Source organism: Lissotriton vulgaris, chromosome 2_1 (assembly GCF_964263255.1).
Source record: "Lissotriton vulgaris chromosome 2_1, aLisVul1.2, whole genome shotgun sequence".
Classification (NCBI taxonomy): domain Eukaryota; kingdom Metazoa; phylum Chordata; class Amphibia; order Caudata; family Salamandridae; genus Lissotriton; species Lissotriton vulgaris.
Genome location: NC_141687.1, coordinates 749,457,513 through 749,483,969, shown reverse-complemented (window position 1 = coordinate 749,483,969; position 26,457 = coordinate 749,457,513). Strand labels below are relative to the sequence as shown.

The 26,457-nt window shown below is 47.7% G+C and overlaps 1 protein-coding gene across 2 annotated transcripts in view; it reads right to left on the bottom strand.

Annotated features, from left to right (window-relative positions):
• Positions 1-26,457, bottom strand: part of LOC147731085 (uncharacterized) — a 400,147-nt gene that overhangs the window by 210,697 nt on the left and 162,993 nt on the right. For both annotated transcript variants that reach the window (XM_086956050.1, XM_086956051.1), the window contains exon 8: positions 23,491-23,817. In XM_086956050.1, coding sequence (XP_086812176.1) covers positions 23,491-23,817 — 327 coding nt within the window. The remainder of the gene's footprint in view (positions 1-23,490; positions 23,818-26,457) is intronic.

Below are 26,457 nucleotides of genomic sequence, written 5' to 3'. Positions count from 1 at the left end.
ATCAAAATGACTGTCCTGCCCGAGGTATTGTATCTTTTCCGAGCCCTGCCGCTCCAACCGCCGGTGGGGTGGATATCGCAACTGCAGGCAGACGTTTCTCGCTTTGTGTGGCAGGGTAAGAAGCCTAGAATGCGTAGAGCCCTCTCGCTGCTGGCCCCTGAAGCCGGTTTAGGAATACCTGATTTTCGCAAGTACTTTCAAGCCGCACAGTTGCGTTATCTTGTGGAATGGAGTAGGTGGGAGTCCGATAAGCACTGGCTCTTTCAGGACCAGGCGGTGGCAGGGAGACCCTTGCAGGAGATCCCTTTCCTGCGTCGCCCTCATCGGCCCAAGAACCTCTACGCCTCCTTTATTACAAGGGTTCCCCTACGGGTGTGGGATGCTACCAACATTCTACATGGCCTTACTATGTTTCCGTCGCCACTTACCCCGTTGGTGGACAATCCGGACTTCACTCCGGGGATGGAGAGGGGAGCGTTCGCAAGATGGAAACAGGCGGGGTGTAGAGCCTTATGTCACTTGTATGGCCCTGAGGGGGTTATCCCCTTTCTACAGCTCCGTCAAGAGTTCTCACTCCCGGAGATAGAGCGACACCGTTATTTGCAAGCTCGCCATTGGGCCCTTCAGCCGCCAATGAGGGAGACGGCCGATCGGCTTTTTCTTCCTTACGAAAAGTGGCTCCTGATGCGGACATCGGACTCCAAACTGATTACAGATCTATACAAGCTGCTGCAGCCACCGGCGACACACCTTTATCACCCTGGGAGGGAGCATTGGGAACGGGAGTTGGGGAGGACACTGAGCCCTAAGGAATGGGAGCACATATCTTACAGAGCGAGGCACTCGGCATACCACGTAGGGCTCACTGATACACTGACCAAGGTCTCCACCTATTGGTATTACACACCTGAACGAGTTCACGAGTTTGATCATAGTAAGGAAGACACATGTTGGCGGGGGTGCGGACACCGGGGTACACTCACGCATATACTATGGGATTGTCCGCTCCTGGAACCTTACTGGAAGGAAGTGCTGGATGAAATTGACTCATTTTGGCATTGAACTGCCGCGCTTTCCTGCTTATACCCTGTTGGGGCTTCTGAATGGTCTGATGTACCCCCTCAGATCTCGCAAGGGCAGGCAGATAGCGATAGCTCTAGGCTCCGCAGTCCAAAACATTTTACTACACTGGCACACCGCTACGATACCATCTATCACCGGCTGGCTCCATAGGTTGTGGCATGTGCTGGGTATGGAGAAATTGTCTCTCACGGTGGCGGGGGATGTGAACCATTTCCGGGAGCTCTGGCAACCGTTTCACTCCTTATTGCTAACCGAATTTAAGGAACTTACCTGCCCCAAGTATCTCCGCCTCCTGCGACTTCCAACCCCAGTAGCGTCTGCCCAATGATCTACTGCTGGACTCATCCTCCTTGTGGAACGTAGCTCTGATATGTATCTTGGTTAGGGACTGTGCACTGGACGTGGGGTGGGGGTGGGGGGGTAGGTGAAGGGAGTTGGGATGTTGGGGTTTTTGGGAGGGGGGTTGCAAGGGAAATGTCATATCATGCTGGGACAACGCGCGACATATGTTACTGTACAGGCGTGACCCATAGGGACGACATTTGCTAATGGTGTTACTGAGAGCTGGGCTTTTCCGCCCTGTTATGTCGCTTTTTGAGATATGTGCTTACCCTAACATGTTGTGCTGAATAAAATACTTTAAACCTAAAAATTATTTCAATGTCTTGTTGGAAAGTAATTGGGGGTTATTTACTATAGTTTTGCACAGATGATCTCTGCACCGCTTGAGTTCCTGCCTCACGGTTAAATAATGTTCTCCTTATGTTCTGCCTATCCTGAATTTATTTCTCTTTTCCTTTCATTTCGACATCTTTTCCTACTAATTCAGAGCCATTAACAATGTTATTACTATGCATCATTCTATGCTTTCCCATCTATTATGATTTCATTTTCTTGAGCTTTTTACTGTTTTGGCACAATTTTTAAAACATTTTCTTTTACCATTTCTTATTCAAGTATTGTGAGCAAATGAATTCACTTCTATTTGACGAACTAGTTCTACATTGTTACATTAAAAGTCTTATCTACTACACTTTGAACTATATTTTTTCTCTATGTTCTGTTCTTGAACTCCTACCCTTTCCTACATAAACTGCTTCTCTGGCTTCATGTAACTACTCATTATGCTATTGCTTGTAGAAGTCACATTTTTCTATCCAGTTATTCTACCAGGCAGACTTAACATGATTAATTCTTTTATAACACTTCCACTCTCATCCCCAACTATTATTTTTCTTTTTTCCTTCAAGTGCAATCATCGTATCTAGTCTGTCCAAACTCTTTCTATTTCGAGTTACTTCCAGCTTACACACAACCGATAGCTGTCTTCACAATCACAAAATGCACTCACTCGTATATTTTCATCTACAAAATGACATATTCAAACCTGATTGTAATGAACAGATGGATTCAAAGTTAGACCAACAAACTTTTCTTATCCCGGATATCCATCCCGTTTTCAATTAGTCTAAAGCAACCCAAACTACCTTGCATCTTCGAAAAAATGCTGCTTGTTCCTTGTCTGTTGCTGTATATGAAAAAATACAATCCCCTTCATATCACGTTTCTGATTACCCTTTGCACACATTTCTCATTTCTTTGGCACTACCTATTAGATTACAGTGGTTGAAACCCTTTCCCCTGCCCCCTTTCAATACAAGTTGTTAGACATGAAAACAATTTCTTCCACTTTTTGCCTAGCCTTAGCATTTTTCTTCTTCTTCAAAGTACATTATACACTTTCAACTACTTTTTGCATTCTGTTATTTCTGTAACACCAGCTAAATCTGTACAGTGCTTTGGACAAGACAGACGTGTAATTAACTAAATCAAAATTGTATCTTCCAGTTTTCCAGTAACAGTGTATGTGAGATTGTTGCTCTTGTTTATCTTGCCACACTAGTTCCATCTTTAGGAGGAATTAAGAAGGCTCTGTAAAGTCTGCATATATATATATTCTGTTAGAACAAAAGAAAGACTTATGTCCGTAAGAGGCAGTATGCTATTGTGGTACATTTTCTTATGCTGCATATCACAGAACACGCCCGATTTGTTTATAAAGCCATGATATACATAATGGGAGTTTTTTTACAGAGGTGTGTGGATGTTAAAGAAAACTGTGCAAGAGGCAACAGATACTCAAAGGATTGTGAATACGTTATGCCTCTGTTAAAGCAATCATCTGCTAATTCAAAACATTCAGAGTCAGCTGTAGTTTTTTTTCTTCTTGCCATTCACCTTAGCAATAAGTGTTGCCTGCTATACTCTTGAAGTGTGGAAAATTGTAAACCTGTATATGATTGTGTTGGAGGTCATTACCTAAATCCCAAGTTTGCCATCTGTACAGTCTGCTTTCTATTCATCGAGAAGGATATGACCCATGCGAGTGGCTTATCTCTCGGACAGATAGTGGTAAGCCTTTCCAGTAAAATAGAATGAGAGACTGTGCTGACCACAGCCAACAGGTCAAGATGTATAAGGGCTGCAGAATTTCCAGCATCTAAAATCATCCGTATATCATTAGCGGCCGCCTTAAGCACGGATTCCAGTCTAAAACAAGAACGGAAGCCTGTTTGATATTTATTGTACACCCCGTTTTCCTCACAATAAAAGGCTAACTGCACATTGACCCAACTTTACAAGATTTTGGCCAAAAGTGGAAGTAAAGAAATAGGAAAATAACTTGAAGGAACATTTTGATCAAGTGTTCCCTTTTTCAATAGTGGTGTAACTAGTGACATTTTACAAAAGGCCAGAATGATCCCAATATTTATGGAGTTAAAATTCATCATGGTGATCCAGGGAGAAAGAAAAAGGGCCATCTTTTAGAAGACCTTAATAGCATAGGGGTCAAGAGTAAAGCCTGGCTTAATCAGAGAGAGGTTAGATATTACCCCCTCATCCGTAATAGGACAGAAATTAGACAATCTTTTTGCAAAATGGTGTCAGGCTCCAAGTCTTCCATCAGAGTCCGTGTAGGTGTGAATAATGATCAAATAGAGACAGTCTTGTTCTGAAAAAAGTCAGCCAGATCCGAGCAGATCCCTTAAGTACGAAGAGCTTTTGGCAGATGATGGGTGCTTTTAGCTAAAGACCTATAGACTGAAAACAGTCTCTAGTACGGTTATTAGCAGACGTTATGGTGGTAGTTTCGCCTACAAGTTTTCAGAAGACTTTTATGTGTGTTAAGTTGTCCTTTATAGGCATCTCCTCTGACTTCAGAATTATTAAATAGTCTTGTCTACAGAGCCTCTCCAGCTTTACATTTTTTCATCCCTACTGGCCATCCCTAACGATGGCCTGATGCAGCTTCCTTTAACATTACAGGGGAAAGCACAATTGTGTAAACCTCAGATCTATGGGGTTGTCAAGGTCACTTAATGCATATTGTTGCTTGTAACCCAGGTTACTTTAATCTTATCTATCTTTATCTCTTCACCATGAGAATAGGTTCAGTAACTTAAAGCAGATCTCACCTTTTAAAGCCCTCATAAGGACAAATGGCTCCTGAATACCCAGTGGGTTTGAAAGCATGATAATCAGTTTACCTTCCTCTGCAACCCTCTTTCACCCACCCCCACGCTACCTTTCTCTTTTACCTTCCTCCACTTGATTCTCAGGCATTCTTGGTCCTTCAATGGGCCTCGCACCTATATTGTCTCTGCCAGTTTTTTTACTGGATTACAAGCCTCTCACTCTTAAGTCCATGTATCGAACCTGCATGCACCTTGTACAAGGACATGCAGAAGTACTCACTATACTGTCACTGAATTTTACTGGCCTGTGACTTTACATTAAGTAGTACAATTCCACGATACCTCGTTCAAAATCCTTGGACATCATTCTATTGTAGGAGACACAACATTACACTTGGAATCTGAAAAGCCAAAGAGAGTGTATTTTGGGAAGGTGGTCACGAACAATAGGTCTCGGACTCATCATGTGCCACATCTGGAATGTGGGCCTGCTTTACACCTCCAAAAGTAATTTTAGTAAGAATTCTAAAAGACATGGACTCATCCATTGAGTCACTACATAATCACAAAATCTAACTGGTGCGATGATTAGTGTAGCCTTCAAACAACAAACCCTAAATTATTACAGAATTATCAAGACAGCATTCAGTAGATAGCGTATGGTGGTAGATGGAGTCTGTTGTATAAATTTAGGGCCTATTTTGAATCAATCAGTGGTAATAATACTGCCAATAATAATGACAGGACTCTGCTCACAGATTTATTGAAAGACAATGTGCTGTTAGACATCTTTGAAATTGAGCAGCCATGGTAATATAAATTTGTCTCATGTATTCGAGGGGACGGAATAGATTTCAAACTCTCAGCATCTTTCCTTCCCAGCACCTCCTACCACACTTTTCTTCAAGGGACAAAATCAGATAAGAAATGCGTTACTTACCTGTAACAGCAGTTATCAAGTATTGGTGTTTTACATAGATTCACATGCCTGAATCATTCCCCGTCGCCGAGACGGGAGCCTCCGGTACATAAAAAAGTAATGTCCTATAGACATACATAGAGAAAATAGGCCTAAGGGCCTCCCCTTAGTAGCCTTTCTTCGTCCTTATGTAAAAAGGACCAAACTCTCACAGTTAGCCAATCAGCTCCGACCTCCCACTAGAACCTTCCTGGGAGGAGCCTCAGTCCCTCAGATTTTCGTACGCACCCAGCTAGGTTGGCGTAATACTGTCAGATAGGGATATGAGTCCTTCCAGGGGAGGCGGGAGGGTTGCATGTGAATCTATGAAAGACACCAATACTGGATAACTGCTGTTACAGGTAAGTAACGCATTTCTTATCCAGTATTTGGGTGTCTTTCATAGATTCACATGCCTGAATCAGAGTAGCTAGCAATTATATATGCACATTTGTGATGCAAGTTGCCCTGCAGTCATGTCAGACAATATACATATCATCAGTAACATGTGAAAAACAGCGTAAGCAGAGTCTTACAATCATAATGAATGTGCATACCTGGATGGTGGGATGTAGGAAGGCTCACCTCACTGAAAGAGATGGCGCAGCACCGCCTGGCCCACTGCTGCATCCTTCTGAAGCTCGATATCCAGGCAGTAGTGCCTGGAGAAAGTGTGCGGGGACTTCCAGGTCGCCGCCCGGCATATGTCCAAGATTGGCACTCCAGCGAATAGCGCCGCTGACGTGGACATCGCCCTGGTGGAATGAGCAGTAACACGATCATTCAAAGGCCTTCCGGCCTGGTCGTGGCAGAATGCAATCGCCGAGGAGCTCCATCTGGAGATGCTCTGTAAGAGGCAGGCCCAATCTTGGGCTGCTGTATGCCACGAACAGCTGTGTAGACTTTCTGAGATCCTTGGTTTTATCCAAGTAGAACTTTAGGCATCGTTTGAGATCCAAAGAATGCAGCGCCCTTTCCGCCGCCGTGGAAGGGTTCGCAAAGAAGGACTTAAGGACAATCGGTTCATTGAGATGAAAGTCCGAAGGCACCTTTGGTATAAATTTAGGGTTCGGTCGCAGCACCACCCTGTCTTGCCTGAATTGCATATATGGTTCCTGAATGGACAATGCTTGTAGCTCGCTAACTCTCCTGGCCGATGTCAGAGCGAGCAAGAGCGCTGTTTTCCAAGAGATGTGTTTGATAGATGCCCGATGAATGGGTTCAAACGGGTGTCTCATGAGTTGGTTGAGTACCAGATTCAGTTGCCAGGTCGGAGGAACCTTCCGAGGCCTCGGAAAGGATCTGTAGAGCCCCTTCAGGAATTGTTTGACCAGCCTACTTGACCACAGGGAAGGTCCTTTGAAGGTCCTAGTGAACCGAGAGATAGCTGCCAGGTGGACCTTAATGGATGCGTGTGCTAGTCCTGACTGTGCCAAATATAGGAGGTATGGCAATACCTGTTCAGGGGTGACATCAAGCGGCCGTAGTCCCTGGTCCGAACACCAAATGCAGAACCTTTTCCACTTGAGGGAGTAGGTTTTGTTCGTACTACCTGCCCTCGCTTTCGCCAGAACCTCCCTGCAGTCCTGCGGGATATCTAGGTCACAGAACTCTCTGTGCTCAGGAGCCAGGCCGATAACTTGAGCGAGTGGAGGCTCGGGTGCTGTACCTGTCCGTTGGACATCATTATGAGGTTCGGGTGCTGCCTCAGGCGAATCCGAGGCTTTCATCTTCCGGAGGATCCTCGGGATCATTGGAAACGGAGGAAAAGCGTACGCAAACACGCTGAACCAACCAATGGAAAAAGCATTTCCCAGTGACCCCCGTTGGGGATGCCAGCTTGCGTAGCTTGGGCATTTGGCGTTCCCCTTGGTGGCGAACAGGTCGATTTTTGGGACACCCCACTGAGAGAAGATGTGAGCCAGAGTGTCGTCGTTCATTTCCCACTCGTGGGAGAGGGATCTCTGTCTGCTGAGGGCGTCCGCGATGGTATTGTCCTTTCCGGGAACATAGTCCGCTTTGAGCGAGATTCCGTGCAACACCAGCCAGTTCCAGATTTTTTGCGATTCGCGTGATAGAGAGAGCGACCGCGTTCCCCCCTGTTTGTTCAGATAGTGCATCGTCGTGGTGTTGTCTGTTTTGACGAGCACCGGGGAGTTCTGGATGCGTGGCAGGAAGGCTTGTAGAGCAAGGTAGACCGCCCTCAGCTCTAAAAGGTTTATATGGAGCAGTTTCTCCTGATCCTCCCACTTGCCGCTGATCCGAATGTCCTGGAGAACAGCGCCCCAGCCCTCCAGGGAGGCATCCGTCGTGATGACCAGGGGCGCCGCCGGAAGGAGAAACGGCAAGCCTGTCGTTAGATTCTTTCGATGTCTCCACCATTGCAGACTTTTGGAAATTTTCGGCGTTATCCTTACAATGTCTTCGAACGAGCCGGTACTTTGAGTCCATTGGCTCGTGAGAGCTTCCTGCAAGGGGCGCATCCTGAGCCTGCAGTGAGGGATGAGGAGTATGCAGGAAGACATCATTCCGAGTAGGGAGGTGTAAGTCCGGACTTTGAGGCGTGTTTTTGCTGCCACAGCCGTGGCTAGGGACAATATCTTGTCCGTCCTTTCATTCGAGGGGAAGGCCCTTGCGCACTCCGTGTCCAAGGTAGCCCCGAGGAAGGTAATCTTTGTCGTAGGAGTAATGCAGGACTTTTTGAGATTGAAGGTCAAACCCAGCTTCTGAAAAAGAGTGGTGCAGGCGTTGGAGGATTCGGCTGCGCCTTCGGGTGAGGGTGCCTTTACCAGCCAGTCGTCCAGGTAGGGGAAGACTTGGTGACCCAGCTGACGTAGAAAAGCCGCCACCGGTGCAAGGCACTTCGTGAAAATCCGCGGCGCGGATTTGAGGCCGAACGGTAGGACTTTGAACTGATAATGTCGGCCTGCCACCTCGAACCTCAGGAACTTTCTGTGACGCTTGAGGATGGGGATGTGGTAGTAGGCGTCCTGGAGATCCAAGGAAGTCATGAAATCTCCCTTTTCCAGTGCGCCTAGGATTTCCTGGATTGTCACCATCCTGAACGACTGGCTCCGTAGGAAGGTGTTGAGCGCCCGGAGGTCCAAGATGGGCATCCACTTGTCTTCCTTCTGTCGCACAAGGAAGAAGTGGGAATAAAATCCCTTCCCCTTTAAGGATGCAGGAACCCGTTCGATCGCTCCTTTGTGTAGCATGACAGACAGTTCTTGGAGAAGGAGGCGTAGGTGCTTGTGCGCCCGTCTCTGGGGAGGTGTATTGGGAGGGATGTTGGTGAATTCGAGAGGATGTCCGAATCGTATCATTTGCAGGACCCACCGGTCCGTGGTAATTTGGTGCCAATTGGTGAGGAAATGGGTCAGTTTTCCTCCAATTTGAAAGGATGGAGATGGTTGTGGGACTGGCTGGAGTAAGCGGTCACTGGCGGCCGCCAGTGCCCTTCTTGGGATTTTTGCCTCTGAAGGTAGATCTGCCATAAGAAGATTGTCGACCTTGTTGCTGCCTGTGCTGGAATTGATTTCTGTTATTGTACGAATAAGAGGACCTGTTCTGATAGGAACCCCTATAGGAGGACTGACCTCTGGAGCGGCCGCCTCGAAAGGACTGGTTTCGTGACTGCAAGGTGCCCAGCGCCCTGGAGGTATCGGTGTCCTTCTTTATGGCCTGCAGTGCCTCATCGATTTTATCTCCAAAAAGATGCTGGCCGTCGAAGGGCATGTCCAGCACCTTCGATTGAACCTCCTGGCGGAAAGATGTAGCTTTTAGCCAGCCTTGACGGCCCAGAACAGCAGCTCCAGCAAGCTGACGGAAACCAGTCATGGCTGCATCAATAGCCCAGTCGATTATCTCCGCAGCGGAATTCTGACCTTCCACAAGGAGAGCCTTGACTTCGCTCTGGACCGCGTCGGGCAGTTCTTGTACGTAAGGGGCTATGTCCTCCCAGAGTTGGCGACTGTAGCGCCCCAGCAGGGCAATGGAGTTGGCCACTTTGATGGTCATGGCTGACGTAGTCGTGAACCTTTTCCCTATCGTGTCCAGTTTCCTGCCTTCCTTGTCAGGAGGAGCGGACAGCGGGGAGGACGGGTTGCGGGAGTGTTTCTGGGCCGCCTGAGTAACAACCGAATCCGAATTTAGGGTGGCTGTCGAGGCAAGCCGCCGCCGTAAGTGGGGCTTTATATTTCTTGTCCAGGCGTGGCACCACCGCGGGCACAGAAGCGGGCGTTAGCATCAATTTCTTGCCTTGCTCCCATAGAAACTCTATAATCGGAATAGATTTAGCCGAATTCTGGCTATGCTCTTTGAAGTCATGCAAAAAGTATTCTGTTTCAGTCGATTCCACGACCATATGAAATCTTTTAGCCGCCCTGTCCACCAGTTTGTGGAAGCCGCCAATATCCACAGGCACCGAGTCCGCCTGGCGTGGGTGCGGTGAAGCTGGAGACGAGGAATCTGGGGAGGACGCTACATATTCATCCTCGTCATGCTGGTCCGAGTGGACGTCTTGGACCTCTCCTTCCTCCAATTCTTCCTCCTCCTCCTCCTCATCTTCTGAGGATTCCTCCGCCTGAGGTTGGACCTTGTCACGGGGTCTCACCACCTGAGGTCGGACCTGTTTGCGGATGTTTTGAACGGGAGGGCGATTTGGGGCGGACGCCGGGGTATGTGTGACAGGTGTCTGAATCCCACTGTCCGCATCTGGGAAGCGTTGTTTGTAATCTTGTACAAGGTACCGCAGGTCATTGACAAGAGTCACCGGCAGGCATATCATCGGGGTGACCTCCGTGCGGACACTAGTGTGGACGGAGTGTTCCTGATAAGTGAACTCCTCATGCTCCTCATCAGTACTCTGGCATTTGACGTTAAGGTCCGAGATAGAGGTAGCGGGACCTGGCTGGTCCTCGTCTTCAGACTCCTCACTTTGGAAGATTTCCTGAGGTGGCTGCCTTTCCACTCTGCTCGGAGACGTTGATTCCGGGGTAATCTGCACCCTGGCAGTTTTGCCAGACGTGGACTGCAATCCTGCTGCCGTCGAGGGAGCCGTTGACGGTGTTAACGAGAGGGCCGACACTTCGACCAGCTTGGATTTCTTCCAGGGCGCCGTCAGCGCCATCTCCGTCGATGATTCGCCCGTGGACGGAGCCTTCGTCGTCGCTGGCGACGATTCTGTCGTCGCCGATGACCTGACCGAGGGCGGGGTAGTTGACGGCACCTTTGTCGTGGGCGACGATTTCGACGTCGATGTTGTCGTCGTCGATGCACACGTCGACGGTGAGCCCGTTATCGGTGCCTTCGTCGACATTGCCGTTGTAACCGGCGTCTTCGTCGTCGACTCTTTCGTCGACGTCTTCGTGTTCGAGCCTCCCGTCGACGTCTCCTTCGTCGACGGTGGATTCTTCGGCAGCGACTTTGACGACGATGGGCTCGTCAACGCTGACGTCGTCGGCGGGGACTCCGTCGTCGACAAGGCCTTCGTCTTTGACGATGATTTCAGTAGAATGATAGAGGAAACAGGTCTACCTGAGGACGAGGATGTAGTCGTTGTCGCCGTCGCTGAAGGCGACGACGCTGACGTCGACGACACGGTGGTCGTGACCGAGGTAGTCCTCTGGGCATGTCTGGTGGTTGACGGAGCAGGCTTTTTAAAAGTTTGATCGTCTCGAACAGACACTGAAGATGTCGTAGATCTTGCCTCTGAAGACTTCTTGTGTGCCTTCTTAGGAGGAGTGTCTGTGTGGCCAGGGGAAGTTACCCTGGACTTGGAAACACTGCCTTCAGAAGATGCCAGAGTGTCTCTGTCCTTAAGCCTGTCGAGCCATACGAGAAGGCGAGATTCTCTGTCCTTCACAGTCTTTTTAGGGAAGGCTCTACACACCCTGCATTTGTCCGAGACGTGGTCAGGGAACAGGCAATATAAGCACATATCGTGCTTATCATCCGCATGGATCCGTTTCTTTCCACATGAAGAGCAGGCCTTGAAAAGGGCTTTCTTCTGTGATTCCGACATTGAAGAGGCCTTTTTCTGCGATTCCGACATTGAATAAGGCAGTTCTGTAAGAACAGTCTATTGAAGATTTGAGATCGAAGAAGCACTTTCAAAGAAAGTTAGATGATTTCGAAGAAAGCCTGAGGAGAGCTCAGGCTGGAGACTCCTTAGCACAACGTGCGGTAGAAAATCTGAGGGACTGAGGCTCCTCCCAGGGAGGTTCTAGAGGGAGGTCGGAGCTGATTGGATAACTGTGAGAGTTTGGTCCTTTTTACATAAGTACGAAGAAAGGCTACTAAGGGGAGGCCCTTAGGCCTATTTTCTCTATGTATGTCTATAGGACATTACTTTTTTATGTACCGGAGGCTCCCGTCTCGGCGACGGGGAATGATTCAGGCATGTGAATCTATGAAAGACACCCAAATACTGGATAACTCACCAGTGCTGCAGTGGGTCAAGTCTCACCCCCAGTGAAGACACATTAGAAAATAAACTGTATGTGAGCAGTAAAGAATATCTAGATAGAAATGAAGGGTTTGTGTCCTGAAATCAAACACTATAGGTTGAGGCAAAGACCTGACTGACAAGTGTGATAACGAGTTACTGTGCCCAATCCTGGAAAATAGACAAGGAAAACAATAACTCCTGGAAAGTTCCATCCTGAACTCGACCAGACAATACTATAAACAACCATCTAGGAACGTACTGTAAAACAGAGGCAGTAAACGTTTAACTTCATGCACTAATTAAATCTCAAGCTGAATATGTTCTATAAAGACTTAAATGGAGACACAATGAGCACAGCAAAATGGTCAGAAGACAGTGCTGCCATATTACGCAAAATGTAGGCTATGTTTGTGAACCCAGATATCTACGATGCACAGTGTCAGATGCAACCATGAAGATCACAAAATCACATTCTACCTTCTTCCAGGAACTTTAACATTTTGCCCACATGTACAAAAGTCGGTGAGACAAAGAGTTGGCCTATAGTTTCACTCACTGTGGTCCAGATTGCAAATCATCATGCATCTAGCTTACATTCCGAAAGGCAGTATACTGAGAACACTGAGTCAGGATATCACCTTTCAGAATGCAAATCAGACCCATGCTGCTGCTTTGCAATGTGAACCACCATGAGTGAAACTAAAGGCTGGAATCTCCAACTCTTGGTCTCACCAGATTTTCGTCATGATGAGTCCAACCAACATCAGCAATGAGACAAAATATTGCAAACAATGGAAAGCCACTTCCTTGGCCATGGTGATGATCTTTATCCTTAGGTGATGTAAAACAGTAGCATCCCTGAAAACGAGGATTCCTGCAATAATAATGCTCATGGCACACTAGAAAAAACAAATGTACATGTTGCAGGACAAGCTTTTGGTTTTTGAACTAGTTTGCGGACCATTCATTCCTTGTCAAGGAAAGGAACCTGTCTCTGACACACTACGGCTAAAATAAGCAAGCTGGATATCTGTCCAACCTGGGTAGTATACCTGAGTGATTTTATGCTTTTGAGATTCTAACAAAACATATTCAAGTCTTTTCTGCAATCTTCATAAACATTCTTTGCAAATTACCTAACTTTTTAGCTGTTCACCAGGTCTGAATAATTGTGAGAAATCGGGGACAGTCTGGTTCTATATCTCTTTCCTTAAGGTTCTTTACATACCACCATACACTCCTCCTTTCCTCCCCACCTTGCCTTTTCAGCCCGCAACTTAAGTGCAAATGTTCTAGTTTACTATGTATGCTTTTCAAAGTTATAATGTCCTCCTTATGAATAAGAATGTTTAGATTCCGTTGCCGGCTGCGCCGAATCGTCTGTGTAAACGATTCAATGGTAATCCTCAAGTAGGCGCATTGACAAAGGAGTAGGATGAACAAATTCATACTGTGAAAACCCCTGTGTTTGCAATGAGGAATCAAAGATAAATGTGACATCAGGAGACGTTAGTGAAGTGGCCCATTGTATCCAACGTGGATGTAAAGCTTTAGAATTCAGTACACTGGCTTTCATTACAGTTTCAAAGGCAGGATACGGTGTAACAACCAACATGGGTTTCCCCCTGTGACAGTGCTCTCTCTTTAAGAATTGCCATCTGTACAACTGTCAAAACCTTTTTAACAGAAGAAAAACGAATTTCAGCCGAAGTGTACAAGTGTGACTTGTAAGCAATAGGTACTGTGTCTCCTTCAATAAACGTTAAGTACGTAAAACAATTCTTAATACCAGGTTTGTCTGGTTGTCACGAGTCAGTAAGAATTTAGATTCAAGAAGATCAGACTGCAAAGATTGCAGAATAGCAGAATGTTCTGGAAGCCAGCATGATTTGGTAAAAGTAGGTTGTATCAAGGCATACAGCGGCTTGATAAACTGGACATAATCGGGTATGTATGTTAACCCGAAAATCTAAAAACCCAGCAAAGATTGTAGCTTTTTCAGAGTTGTAGGAGATCGCAAACATGCACATTTGTTCAGAAAGTGAGGTGCCAGACCTCGAACTTCATTATTGAGCTCATAGCTCAGAAACAACACTGTGTACTCTGCAATGTGTGATTTTGCAAAGTTAAATTTCTATCCGTAGTCCACACACATGACTATGATGCGGTCCATGCGAGAGAGATGTGGCTATAATTTGTCGTCTGTGAGATAAATATCCTCAACGTACGAGTACGCATCCGCGTCTATGCCGTCTAATAAAGAGACGACAGTTGCGGCAAAAACGCCTGGGCTGTTTCTGTAGCCCATGGCTAATCTTTTGAATTGTTTCTGTATGACGCCAAAAGTAAAAGCTGTCCATTGACTACTAAGAGCAGACAGGTTATGACTAAAAAAGCCATTGGAAATGTTGAGTGTGGTTTTAAACCTTTTTCTCACAAGACTGTCTACGAGGGTAGAACTGTGGATATTCTGTACTGCGCATGTACGACAATGAGAGTTCAAATGTCGATAATCCAAAACTAGTACAAATAAAGGTAATGCAGTGGAATAGATAAAGCAAACTTTTTCAATAAACTCAGTGGAAACTTTAGTTAATCCACTGGTGAGAAATCATTCTCGCAGAGACCAATTATCCTATTTGAAGAACACACTCACACCGAATTGTGGATTTGATGTAAATCATTGTACATCCAATTCTTTATATAGATTCTTTCTCTTATTTTTTCTACGTATACACACTACACATTTATATACAATAACATACACAAATCTATATACACATATACACATTACACAGCTGTACAATTATATGTCAAAAGATAACACAGAATCCTTGAAGCCAAAATACTAATGGTGCTGCAAAATAAATGTTTAGAAAACAAAACAATATACTATTCGCAGTTCACATTAATGATAACCCTTATGTGGACACCTTTAGGGCATATACCAGTCTAGCCCATTCAACTATACACCGGTGTTGCCACAATTTCTTTTTGTGCAATATATTCAAATAGCAAAGGGCTTCTTTTTCATATAAGGTCGACGCGTTTCAGCCCTGTTAATTTGGGCCTCATCAGGACTGCAGGCCAAAGGAAACCTTGCCGAACAAATATGTCTCGGAATTCGTCTCGTGAAATCAAGTCTCACTCGGGCTGGTATCACAGAGCTGGGGGATACAACAAGTCCCCGAATAGTTTGGTGAATCAGGCACACCGGGCCTGGGGACACTGAAACGAACTCCGGCAGAGTGGGTCTCTAAATTAATTCTTGTTCGCACGAGATCCCTTTCTCACTCTTGGCAACTCGCGCCGTGTCGATAATTCTAGTCGTCACGGAGCAAGGTGTGTATCCTTGCTGTGAACACTAAGGACGAACTGCGCCAAAAGTAGGCGGTACGACCCATCAGGTTTGGTTACAGTGAAAAGAGAATTATTAATGGGTGACACACATGTCTCAATCACACCTTGATATTCCAATTGTTCAATGATTTCCGAAATGGGAGCCTTCGCTTCCTGCCGCATGGGTTATTGGGGTTGTGGCTGTGGCATAGACAGTAATGGTATGTATTGCCTGGACAAATGTTTATCCCATCCGACCTGAGTAGGGTACAACGCCGGTGCAAGCACCAAAGCCCACTCTACTGCAAAATCCTGCGCCTGCTCCTTGGGCACAGTGTGTAAAAAACAAGGAAGGATTACCTCCTCCCCCCTCAGAGAGGCCAAAACGAAAGGTGGTGGCCAATCAATCAATCAATCAATCAATGCATTTATATAGCGCACTACTCACCCGGAGGGTCTCAAGGCGCTGGGGGAGGGGGGGTCTGCTACTGCTCGAACAGCCAGGTCTTGAGCTGTTTCCTGAAGGCGAGGTGGTCCTGGGTCAGGCGGAGGTGGGTCGGGAGGGAGTTCCAAGTCTTGGCGGCCAGGTAGGAGAAGGACCTTCCTCCAGTGGTGGCTCTTCGGATCCGGGGGACGGCGGCGAGGGCATGGCTGGACGATCAAAGCTGGCGTGTGGGAGCGTAGAAGTTAAGGCGGCTGTTGAGGTATGCTGGTCCTTGGTTGTGCAGGGCTTTGTGTGCGTGGGTGAGGAGATGGAAGGTGATTCTCTTGTTGACCGGGAGCCAGTGCAGATCTCTCAGGTGTCCGGAGATGTGGCTGCGACGGGGGATGTCCAGGATGAGTCGTGCTGAAGCGTTCTGGATCCGCTGGAGTCTCTTCTGGAGTTTGGTGGTGGATCCGGCGTAGAGGGAGTTGCCGTAGTCCAGACGGCTGGTGACGAGGGCCTGGGTGACCGTCTTCCTGGTCTCGGTGGGGATCCACCGGAAGATCTTACGTAGCATGCGCAGGATGTTGAAGCACGATGAGGAGACGGCGATGACTTGTCTGGACATGAAGAGGGAGGAGTCCAGGATGAAGCCCAGGTTGCGTGCGTTGTCTGTTGGTTTGGGTGCGCTGCCCAGGGCGGGGAGCCACCAGGAGTCGTCCCAGGCGGAGGGTGAGGATCCCAGGATGAGGACTTCTGTCTTGTCCGAGTTCAGTTTCAGGCGGCTGTTCATCATCCACTTGGCTACTTCTGTCATCCCTTTGTGCAGGTTGGCTCAGGCGGTTGCGGGGTCGTTGGTGAGGGAGAGGATCAGCTGGGTGTCATCGGCGTAGGAGATGATGTTGAGGTTGTGTTGGCGTGCAATGGCCGCAAGGGGGCTCATGTAGACGTTGAAGAGGGTAGAGCTGAGCGAGGAGCCCTGAGGAACGCCGCAGATGACTTCGGTGGCTTCTGATCTGAACGGGGGAGGCGGACTCTCTGTGTCCTTCCGGCGAGGAACGAGATGATCCATTCCAGTGCCTTCCCCTGGATTCCAACGTTGCTGAGGCGCTGCACTAGGGTGCGGTGGCAGACAGTGTCGAAGGCCGCAGAGAGGTCTAGGAGGATGAAGGGCCGCTGTTTCTCCATTGTCGAGCAGGGCTCGGATGTCATCGGTGGCTGCGATCAGGGCGGTTTCGGTGCTGTGGTTGGCCCGGAAGCCAGACTGCGAGAGGTCAAGGGATCCGTTCGTCTCGAGGAAGGCGGCCAGTTGCTTGTTGACGGTCTTCTCGATGACTTTTACAGGAAACGGGAGCAGCAAGATGGGGCGGTAGTTCTTGAGGTCGGTGGGGTCAGCTGATGGCTTCTTTAGTAGAGCGCTGAGTTCGGCGTGCTTCCAGCTCTCTGGGAAGGTAGCGGTGTCGAAGGAGGTGTTGATGATGTCCCGCAGGTGGGGTGCGATGACGGCGTCGGCCTTGTTGAAGACGTGGTGAGGGCAGGGGTCGGTCGGAGATCCGGAGTGGATGGAGTTCATCGTGCGGATGGTGTCTTCGGTGCTGATCGGGGTCCAGGCGCGGAGGGTGGTGGTGGGGGGCGGTGGTTCAGTCATGGCGTGCGTCGGTCGGGTGCTGAAGCTGTTGTGTATGTCCGCGATCTTGTTGTGGAAGTAGGAGGCCAGGGAGTTGAAGAGGTCTTGTGAAGGAGTGATGTCGTTGTTTCCGGCGTTGGGGTTGGAGAGCTCTTTGACGATGTTGAAGAGTTCCTTGCTGTTGTGTGCGTTGTTGTCCAGTCGTTCCTTGAATGCAGACTTCTTGGTGGCGTGGATCAGTTGGTGGTCTTTTCGGGTGGCGATCTTGAGGGCAGTCATGTTGGTCGGTGTTGGGTCTCTGCGCCAGGCTTTCTCGAGGTCTCGGCAGTTCTTCTTGGAGCTCTTGAGTTCATCGGTGAGCCATGGGGCTTTCTTGCTGCAGGGTCTGCTAGGCGGGGTCTTTAGAGGGGCGAGGTCGTCTGCGCAGTCGCTGATCCACTTTGCGAGGTTGGTGGCCGCCTGGCTTGGGTTCGTTGTGCTGGTGGGAGGGTTCATGCTCAGGGAAGTTGCGAGCTGGTCGGCTGTGATCTTGTTCCAGCTTCTGCGTGCAACCTGTTGCTGGTGGTGGTGGATCGTGGTCCTTCTGAAGCTGAAGTGGACGCAGCTGTGGTCCGTCCAGTGGAGTCCGGTGGCGTGGCTGAAGGTGATGTCCTTGCTGGATGAGAACACGGGGTCGAGTGTGTGTCCGGCGTAGTGGGTGGGGGATGGTCACCAGCTGCTTGAGACCAAGGTTGGCGAGGTTGTCCAGCAGGGTGGTGGTGTTGCGGTCGTTGTTGTTCTCCAGGTGGAAGTTGAGGTCCCCGAGGAGGATGTAGTCAGCGGAGGGGAGAGCGTGTGGGCTGATGAAGTCGGCGATGTCTTCGCTGAATTGTGTGCGTGGTCCCGGGGGTCTGTAGATGAGGGTGCCTCTGAGGGTGGTCTTGGGGTTGATGTGGATCTAGAAGTGCAGGTGTTCGGCGGGTACGAGGGTGTCGTCGGAGTTGGTCGTGATGCGGATGGTGTTTCTGTGGATGATGGCGATGCCTCCTTCTGTCTGGTTGACGCGGTCCCTCCGGATGATCTTGTAGCCGTCTGGGATGGCGATGGCGATGTCGGGCGCTGAGGAAGCGTTCATCCAGGTTTCCGTGAGGAAGGCGACGTCTGGGGCTGTGGTGTCGAGCAGGTTCCAGAGCTCGATGAGTGTCTGTGGACGGAGCGGGTGTTGAGCAGGATGCACTTGAGGTGGTTGCTGCAGTGGCTTGGCTTGATCGATGCAGGTGTAGTGCAGGTCCGGATGCAGGTGAACTTGCAGGAATGGCAGCAGAAGGGTCCGTGGGTGCGTCTCGGGGTGGCCTGGTAGCAGCTCGGGCTTCGACCGGCGTTGAGTGCGTAGAGTTCGGTGGCGTCGTGGGTCCAGCGGGTGGGTTGGGGTCTGCGGGAACCAGGGGTCCTGGCACTGGGCGCGGTCCAGGCGCGGACGGGCGCAGACGGGCTTACCTTTGGTGCGCATTCGGCGCACAATCGGCCCGCCCGCTGCGCGTCAACGCTGCGCGTACGTACGGTCGCCATTTATGGTGAAGTGGGAGGGAGGGAGGAGCTGGGAGGCAGGGAGGGTACAGAAGAAAAAGAGGGCCTGGCTGCGAACACGGCGGCGGGAAGCGGGGAGCGGGGCGGGGGGCACAGGGGCACAGTCACAGGAGCACAAGTAGAAAATAAACAACACAGATGATACTGGCACAGAATAAACAGAATCCCAAGGGGGATAAACGGCAGGAAATACAGGGGAGGAACAAACAGTCAATCCAGTCGATGCGATCCCGCTAGGGCAGCGGGGGGCGGGGTCGTGGCGGCAGGCTCAGCGAGGCTGAGTGCAGCAGCGGGATGAAGGGGCACACGCTGCAGCTGGTGGCCGTGCGGTGCGGGGGTGTCCTGGGAACAAAATATCATATGTAGAGGTCAGATTTTCCTCAAAAATCTTTTTTATTACACGCTGTATGTCACCTTCTATTAAAAGTACTATATCATATAGACTGTCGGGGGGAGCCACTCTAGTGTCAGCAGTTTCCACAGTAATGTAAGCGTCAGTTGCGGCCGCCTTCAGATATGGACGCAGTGCTTGCAGCACTATTGTAACGTCCGCTGCGCTGTCTAGAAGCGTTAATGCTCATGTCAGATTCCGAAGTTGCGTTCTCATTATCTGTGGCATTCCTTGCGGTTAACGCAGCAACTTTCTTTTTCTGAAACTGAGGGCGTTGACGTGGAAAGTCGACCTGCTTGCCTTTACTATCAGTCGGACGAGGCTCCTCGCGTCCTTGCGGGACACCTCAACCTCTGCCGTTTTCTCCTCCACCGGCTTGTGAGCATGATGTTTCCTGTGAAGAACGAGGAGAATGTTGATCAGGAACCTGAAATCTATCAGGAGACCTAATTCACGTGCTGTCGCGCAAATCATATGTGCGCTCAGTAGACAATGACATTGGTGACGCAGGATGCAACCCTCGTTTCTGTTGCTGTTTCCCCTGTTTTTATTCTTAAAATTCTGTTTAGGAAAAACTGGACCGTCATCTTTATTAGACTGCGCAGTCTGAGTTTGCGTTTGAGCTGCTGTATTAGCAAAAGGCTTAACACCTAAGCTATTGCGACCAATGCTCTTATAAGCCTCCGCAATAATTTTCGGTAACGCTCCGGGTTTCTCAGGGACGGCGACAAGTCGCAATGTAAAGACATAACCAAAGAGTAGAAAAGTTCAAAGGGGAACGCTGCATCTGCACTCACAACAAAGATTACTGACGTGCCATTGTCAGGCACTCTAAACTGTGTCAAATGACACCGGAGCGCTGCGCGACTATGCGGAGCAATGTCAATCTCACCTATAAGGACAGAGAAGAGAAAAACAATTTATATAAACTGTAGCACAAAAAGGGTAGTAATTCAATATGTGTACCTTTTTAAAACTCAAGCTTGAATGAACCTATAACACATCTATATAGCTAGGTTATCCGTCATCACTGTTAACCGTAAACAGGAGTGAGGGTACAGTGGACAAGTATAAGCACTACTAAAGTGTCTTGAATATAAGACCAAACGTTGGGTGCGCCATGTTGCAAGGATTCTGCCCATGCACAGAACAATGCGCAGGAAACCAGGACCTCGGTGTATTGTGGTGTACCAAAAATCCACCTCAGTGCCCAGAACCACAATCCGACTAGCTTCAGATGTCTCATTTGTTCTCCAGGCTACAGCGAAGCTACAAATCATTAAACAACCCAGAACAAGCAACTTAGTGAACTCTCAGGAATAGTGGGAATCAAGAACACTCTTTCATTTTTATTCTCATACAAGTCCACAAATTGAGTAATCAGAGACACAGTATAGTTTAAAAATGTTATTTTAACTGCTTGCTCTAAAATGCAGTATTTTCGCCAACATTAGCAAACAAATGCATAGAAATAAAACAATCAGCATGTTTACAATTCCATAAAATACAAAGGGAGAAATCAAATTATGATAGTGGAACCAGGTCTATAGCACCTTGTGTACCACCCTACCCTTGCTAGGAGCTATCTTTTATAATAATAGAAGATCTCTAGGTTAAAACGGGGAACCCCATACCTCCAAGATCAGCTGAAGTAAATCCCATACCAAGATCTGCACAGCTCTCTGGAGATGGAAAGGTTTTCTCCAAGTGTCCCTGTCATGCATCCCTTATTCTTGTCATCCTGGCCCTCATCACCTCACGTCTAGACTATGCCAACTGTTTATACGTGGGGGTCCCTGCCTGCCATCTTTCCCGACTTCAACTGGTCCAGAATCAGGCAGCCAGACTTATTTTCCGGCAGCCTAAATATCAGCATGTTACCCCTTTGCTGAAAACCTTACACTGGCTCCCTGTTGCACAGCGGTGTGTTTTCAAAATGGCCTGCATCATTTTCAAATCCCTGTTCTCATGCTCTCCTGCCTTCATCTCTTCTTGTTTACTTGCCTATGTCCCTTCCCGTCACCTCAGATCCTCAGCTCACAACCTCCTGATTACCCCTAGATTTAACCGCAAGAAACATGGAGGAGCTTGCTTCTCCTTTCTTGCTCCGGCCAACTGGAATTCCCTCCCTCTTGCCATTCGTCTGTCTACCGACTATTGTTGCTTTCGCAACTCTTTAAAAACTTATCTGTTTCGTTTGGCGCATGCCTAGCTGCCCGGCCCCTGAATGTTCTCCATCTACCCGGTCTTGAGCGCCAAGAAACCAATTGGTGTATGTGCGCGGTACCAAATCCTTTTTAATAATAATTTAATAATAATGCATGCAATGTAATATTAAAGGCACCCGAGTTTCAGTTATTTGAAGCTGTGTGCGTGTTATGTCTAGAGGCCGATCAACCTGAATCAACAGCATACATTGTTATTTGACCGTAAACACTCTGTACAGCCTGAGGTTCCGGTGTAAGTCTAGAGATGTGAAAAACAGACCGTTCTCATGCGAAGAAAAGCATGCAGTTTGACTAACAAGAACAGAGGCATGTGGTGTTGTGTGCAAAAGCGTCAAAATGACGTTTAAGCATCTAATTCACTTATGCTAATCTAGCAATGTGTGCAAGCAGAATCGTGTCTTCACTAGACTTCCTTGCACAGGGCATGCTGGTAGTGATACGCATTGCATCAACGCATTGCAGTATTTCTTTTCATTTACAACGTGTGTGATTCTAGCAATACGACCTGCCTAACCTTTTGGGAAACAGTCAGACTTAAGCTTAACTGTTGGTTAGAAGCCGTGGTTGGGATTAGAACCTACCAATCCACCGGAAGAAATACTACCCATTTTTTATATGGTGGTTTTGTATTGTGTGCTCATATTTTAAATCTGCTTGTATAAAGATTATACTTGTTTTATAAAAACTTGTGTGGAGTATATTTGTGGTGACATCATTGGGTTGCTGTGAGTGTGGTTGCGCATACTGTACACTCGTGCCTTGGAGATAAGCCTGGCTGCTCGTGCCAAGCTACTAAGGGGGTGAGCAAGGCTATCTCAGATGGTGTCCTTACTCAGCCTAATGTTGAAACAAGGGGTCCGGATCGCGCACCTGGCGACCGTGGTGCAGGACAGGGACTCCTGCCTCCAGCATTTGGTGGCGGCGGTGAGGGATAAGGACCCCCACTTCCAACAGGCAATATATAAGTACAAAGTAAACTGAGAAACATCAAACATACATAAAAGAAACACACCCGATTTCCAAATGATGGGATGGAGGAAAACTGCAAACATTAGACTCAGAAAATTACTCTCCCTGGAGCCTGGTGACAGGATTGCACTGGCACACATTACGAACCCACATGTAAGTCAACATCAAAGAAAGCTGCTGGACTATTCCCACAGGCCCCAGCCCGCCCATCCAAAGATAATCAACAGGAGTTGCTGGGTGGAAGTGAAGGAGGCAGAGATCACTGACAAACCCATTCGTACATTGTTCCAAGCTGCCCCGCTCCTGCCCACTGTAATGAATGCGCCTGGATCATGTAAATAATCCCAAAATGAAAATCTGTTCCTCGCAGTAATACACACCACGCTCACCCGTGTGTCGTCACTGCCCTGGCTTATGCCTTCAGGGCGATGTTTTCCTTGTCCAACCAACACATGAGCAGGGCCAAGGGGCCATCACCCTCCTCCACAAACAAAAATACAGATGTAGACAGCTTTGTCATGCAGCAGAGAGCACAATTTATTGCTAGCTGCTCGATGGTTCTTTTTTTTCTCCCCCAGGGTGGTAGGGCAATGCCCGCCATGCCCATTAACACCAGCCACCCCTGTAATCTTATTTTCCTTGTTTACGATTCCAAATATGGTTACTTCACAGCCTGCTATTATTATGCATTCTCTTTTTGTTGAGTTACAGGCAACAATACTGTTGCATGCTTATTTCACTATAATTGTTGTTTTAGTCTATATACACAGAAGTATTAATTACAATAAAGTATATTACTATACCAATAAAACCGGAAGGAAACCAAAGCCATGAAACTAAGACAACGAAATGACATTTTAAAATAAGCATTAGGTGGGCCAGACCTAATGTCAGGCTACAGGCAAGTCGGTTTATACTCTGCAGTCAAAGCATACATGCAGGAAAGCACACGACACACACGGCAAAGCTTTATGACTTTACCTTTCAGAAAGAAGTGAAGCTGCTTTCTTGATGGTATGCCCATGGTTGCATAATGAAGCACACTGACAGAAATTTGCTTGTCGTGGTCTTCTCTTCTGGCCTTGAAAGTGACGGATGTCTTACTATTGAAGAGGCCAGTGTCGGGGTTTATTACAGGATTTCCTTCATTTATTTCATATTTTGAATGACGGACGGCGTCTCCGATTTGCCACATAACCGTGTATTTCTCCGGAAAGAACTCTTCTATTACACAGGATAAAGTCACTGGTTTTCCAAGCTCAGGGTACAGTGGATCACTGCTGATTTCTGAAATTCTGGGAGGTTCCACTGCAAAAAATACAAACAAACTACTTGCATTGCCCTTAGCACACAAAATTTTGTTTACGACATTATTACGCTAGGCTTGAGTTGCCACTGTAATGAATATGGAAAATGCTACTGCGAACTTCACACTGAGGACTAAAGTCACGTAAAAATCTAAAAAATAATAAATAAAACAAATCTAATTATGACATGTTCATTACACCGAAGGGATGGATTGTAAAACAGTACCATATGCAAATACAACAAAACCCATTTTCAAGGTTCGGTAACAAATTATGCCTGTAGTTATGCATTTGTGGTTAAAAGTCGACTTCCATCGCGTATCTTCGTTTATCTGTGACCGAGCACTGAAGATCGTCTGACAAAAATATTGTCCTAAATACCGTCCACATACATATCGCCCCATTGTAGTTAATAATCAAAAATCTACAGCCGAGAGGAGCCCACTTTTGTAAACAATATTTAGGACATGATATTTTTGTGAGAAGATATTTTGTTCAACTATATTCTCAACTGTAATAATTTCTTTTATGCTGTAGTTTAAAAGAAAGTACACACATTTTTTACAATTTATAAAATACCAGTGCATATGTTAGACACACAAGTTGGCCAAAACATTAAGGGCCCGATTAAGATGTGGTTCCGTCCGAATCGGTTTGGGAATGGTTGCCGATTGACTCGGATCGGGAAAGTCCGAACGACCGAATTGCGATGCATCCGGATGCTTATAGATACGATTCAGTTGGACTCTGATTGACTTCAATGGGAGCCTATGTTCTGACCGAATGCATAGGCTTCCAGTGAAGAAAGGAGTGGCTGGGTCAAATCAGGCACCCTGTGGCGAGCACCCCCTGGTGCCTGCCACACTGTGCATGGCTGGTAAGCGAGGACCCATGGGTAACCCCAAGGGGCGCCATTGGGAAAGCTCTGGGTGCACGGGGCCTGCTACAGGCCCCCAAAGTTTGATTCCGACTGCGGATTTGAGTCTGACGGCACGATTCAGAAAGGCTGTCCGAATACAGCATCGTAATTGGTGGTTCGGAAACGTACGAGTCTGCTCCGTACAGCTCGGTCATTCCGAATGCCATTGGGTTCAGACTAGGATATTCCTAATGCCTAACTCGCATCATAATTGGTCGGTCGGAAACCTTTCCGATTCGGTCAGAAAGACAGGTTCCCGATCCGATTCGGACAGAGCAAATACCGTTAGGAGGCGTTTCAAACTGCATCGTAATCAGCCCTTAGCACTTTTTAACTTTCGAACTTGTGGCTCTAGACAAAGCTGAAGATCCGCCTACAAAGAGCAACATGCAGTGAAGTATCTGATTTTTCTGACCAGTAAGGGGCGCAAAGAGAATATTGTGCACACCTAAAGCAAAAGCATTGCTAGGGGTTGCAGGCAGGTTAAAACCGTCCACTTGGTAATTCAAACAAGGTGCAGCGTGCAATATCAAGATGGTATCAGCGTGTTTTCATAGGTCGGGACTGCCGCCGCTGTGCCGTCAAAGAACAACCTGTTATTCTCACCCAAGGCTAGCACTTAAGCCACAATAAGTCAGAGGGAAGGAGATCTGCAATAAAGTGCAACATTCCAGGTAAAAGGTAGCAGTGGCGGAGCCTGCAAAGTGCTAATCAGTGGCACGTATAATGCAACACAGGGGTGACATTAAAACAAAAACAAATTTACACCACAAAAGGTGTGTACCAGCAGCTGGTGCGGGTGAAGTGCAACAATTAAAATAACAGAATTTCCGTATTAATTTATAAATGGGCACGGAAGTGAACCAGTAAAAAGTAACACATCACACTAGTCAGTGACTAAAATTTCATAGATACCAAAAACAAACATCCCTGCGATCCAGGGCATTCACAGCGGTTTCTTAATCCACCCATGATTCAAGGAGTATAAGCACCTTTATAGGGTGGCTTCAGCGTGCAATCAAATAAGGGGCTCAAGCTGATACCACTAAGTGGGGTTCCCAGGTAGCAGAGTTTCTTAGTTGATAAATCAACAAACTTAATCAACAATATTTTCAGAACAATGTTATTAGGGTTGAGGGCATCAATAATGGCCCACTGGCAGAAGTGTTCAAAAGATTCATCATACAGACCACACCCCCTGCACGTTGTTGATTCAGAAGGCCTGCACCACCTAGATAAATGTGTTAGGAACAGCCATTCCCCAAATCTGAGGGCCAGGAATCTTACTTTTTTATGTTCTGAATGCAGATAGGGTGAGGGAAGCACCAGATGGCGGGAACTGATGACTGCCCACACATGCTTATGCTTTGCTAAGACTTCCATGTCAGTCTGACGCGAAAGGAAGTCCAAGCACTTTTTGATACATTTCTTAAAGGCATTGGCTTATGTGGGAGGCCCAAAGCTTAACATTCAAGGTACTGAGGAGGAGCTTCGCGGGCAACCAAGATGGCCACGTAAGCTCGGAGCTCCGCGGACCTTCCGATCCTCCTCATATATCCTGTCTGATATCCTGTTCCACGAGGGTGGATTCTTATTGCTGATGGTCTACTGAGGCGAGAACTGCTTTCCGTTTTCGAATCGGTGGTTCCTACGCTGAGCTACGTCGAGTGGAACTCCGTGCCAGTACTGTGCCATTGTCTCTCCGGTCTCCGTCACTCCGCA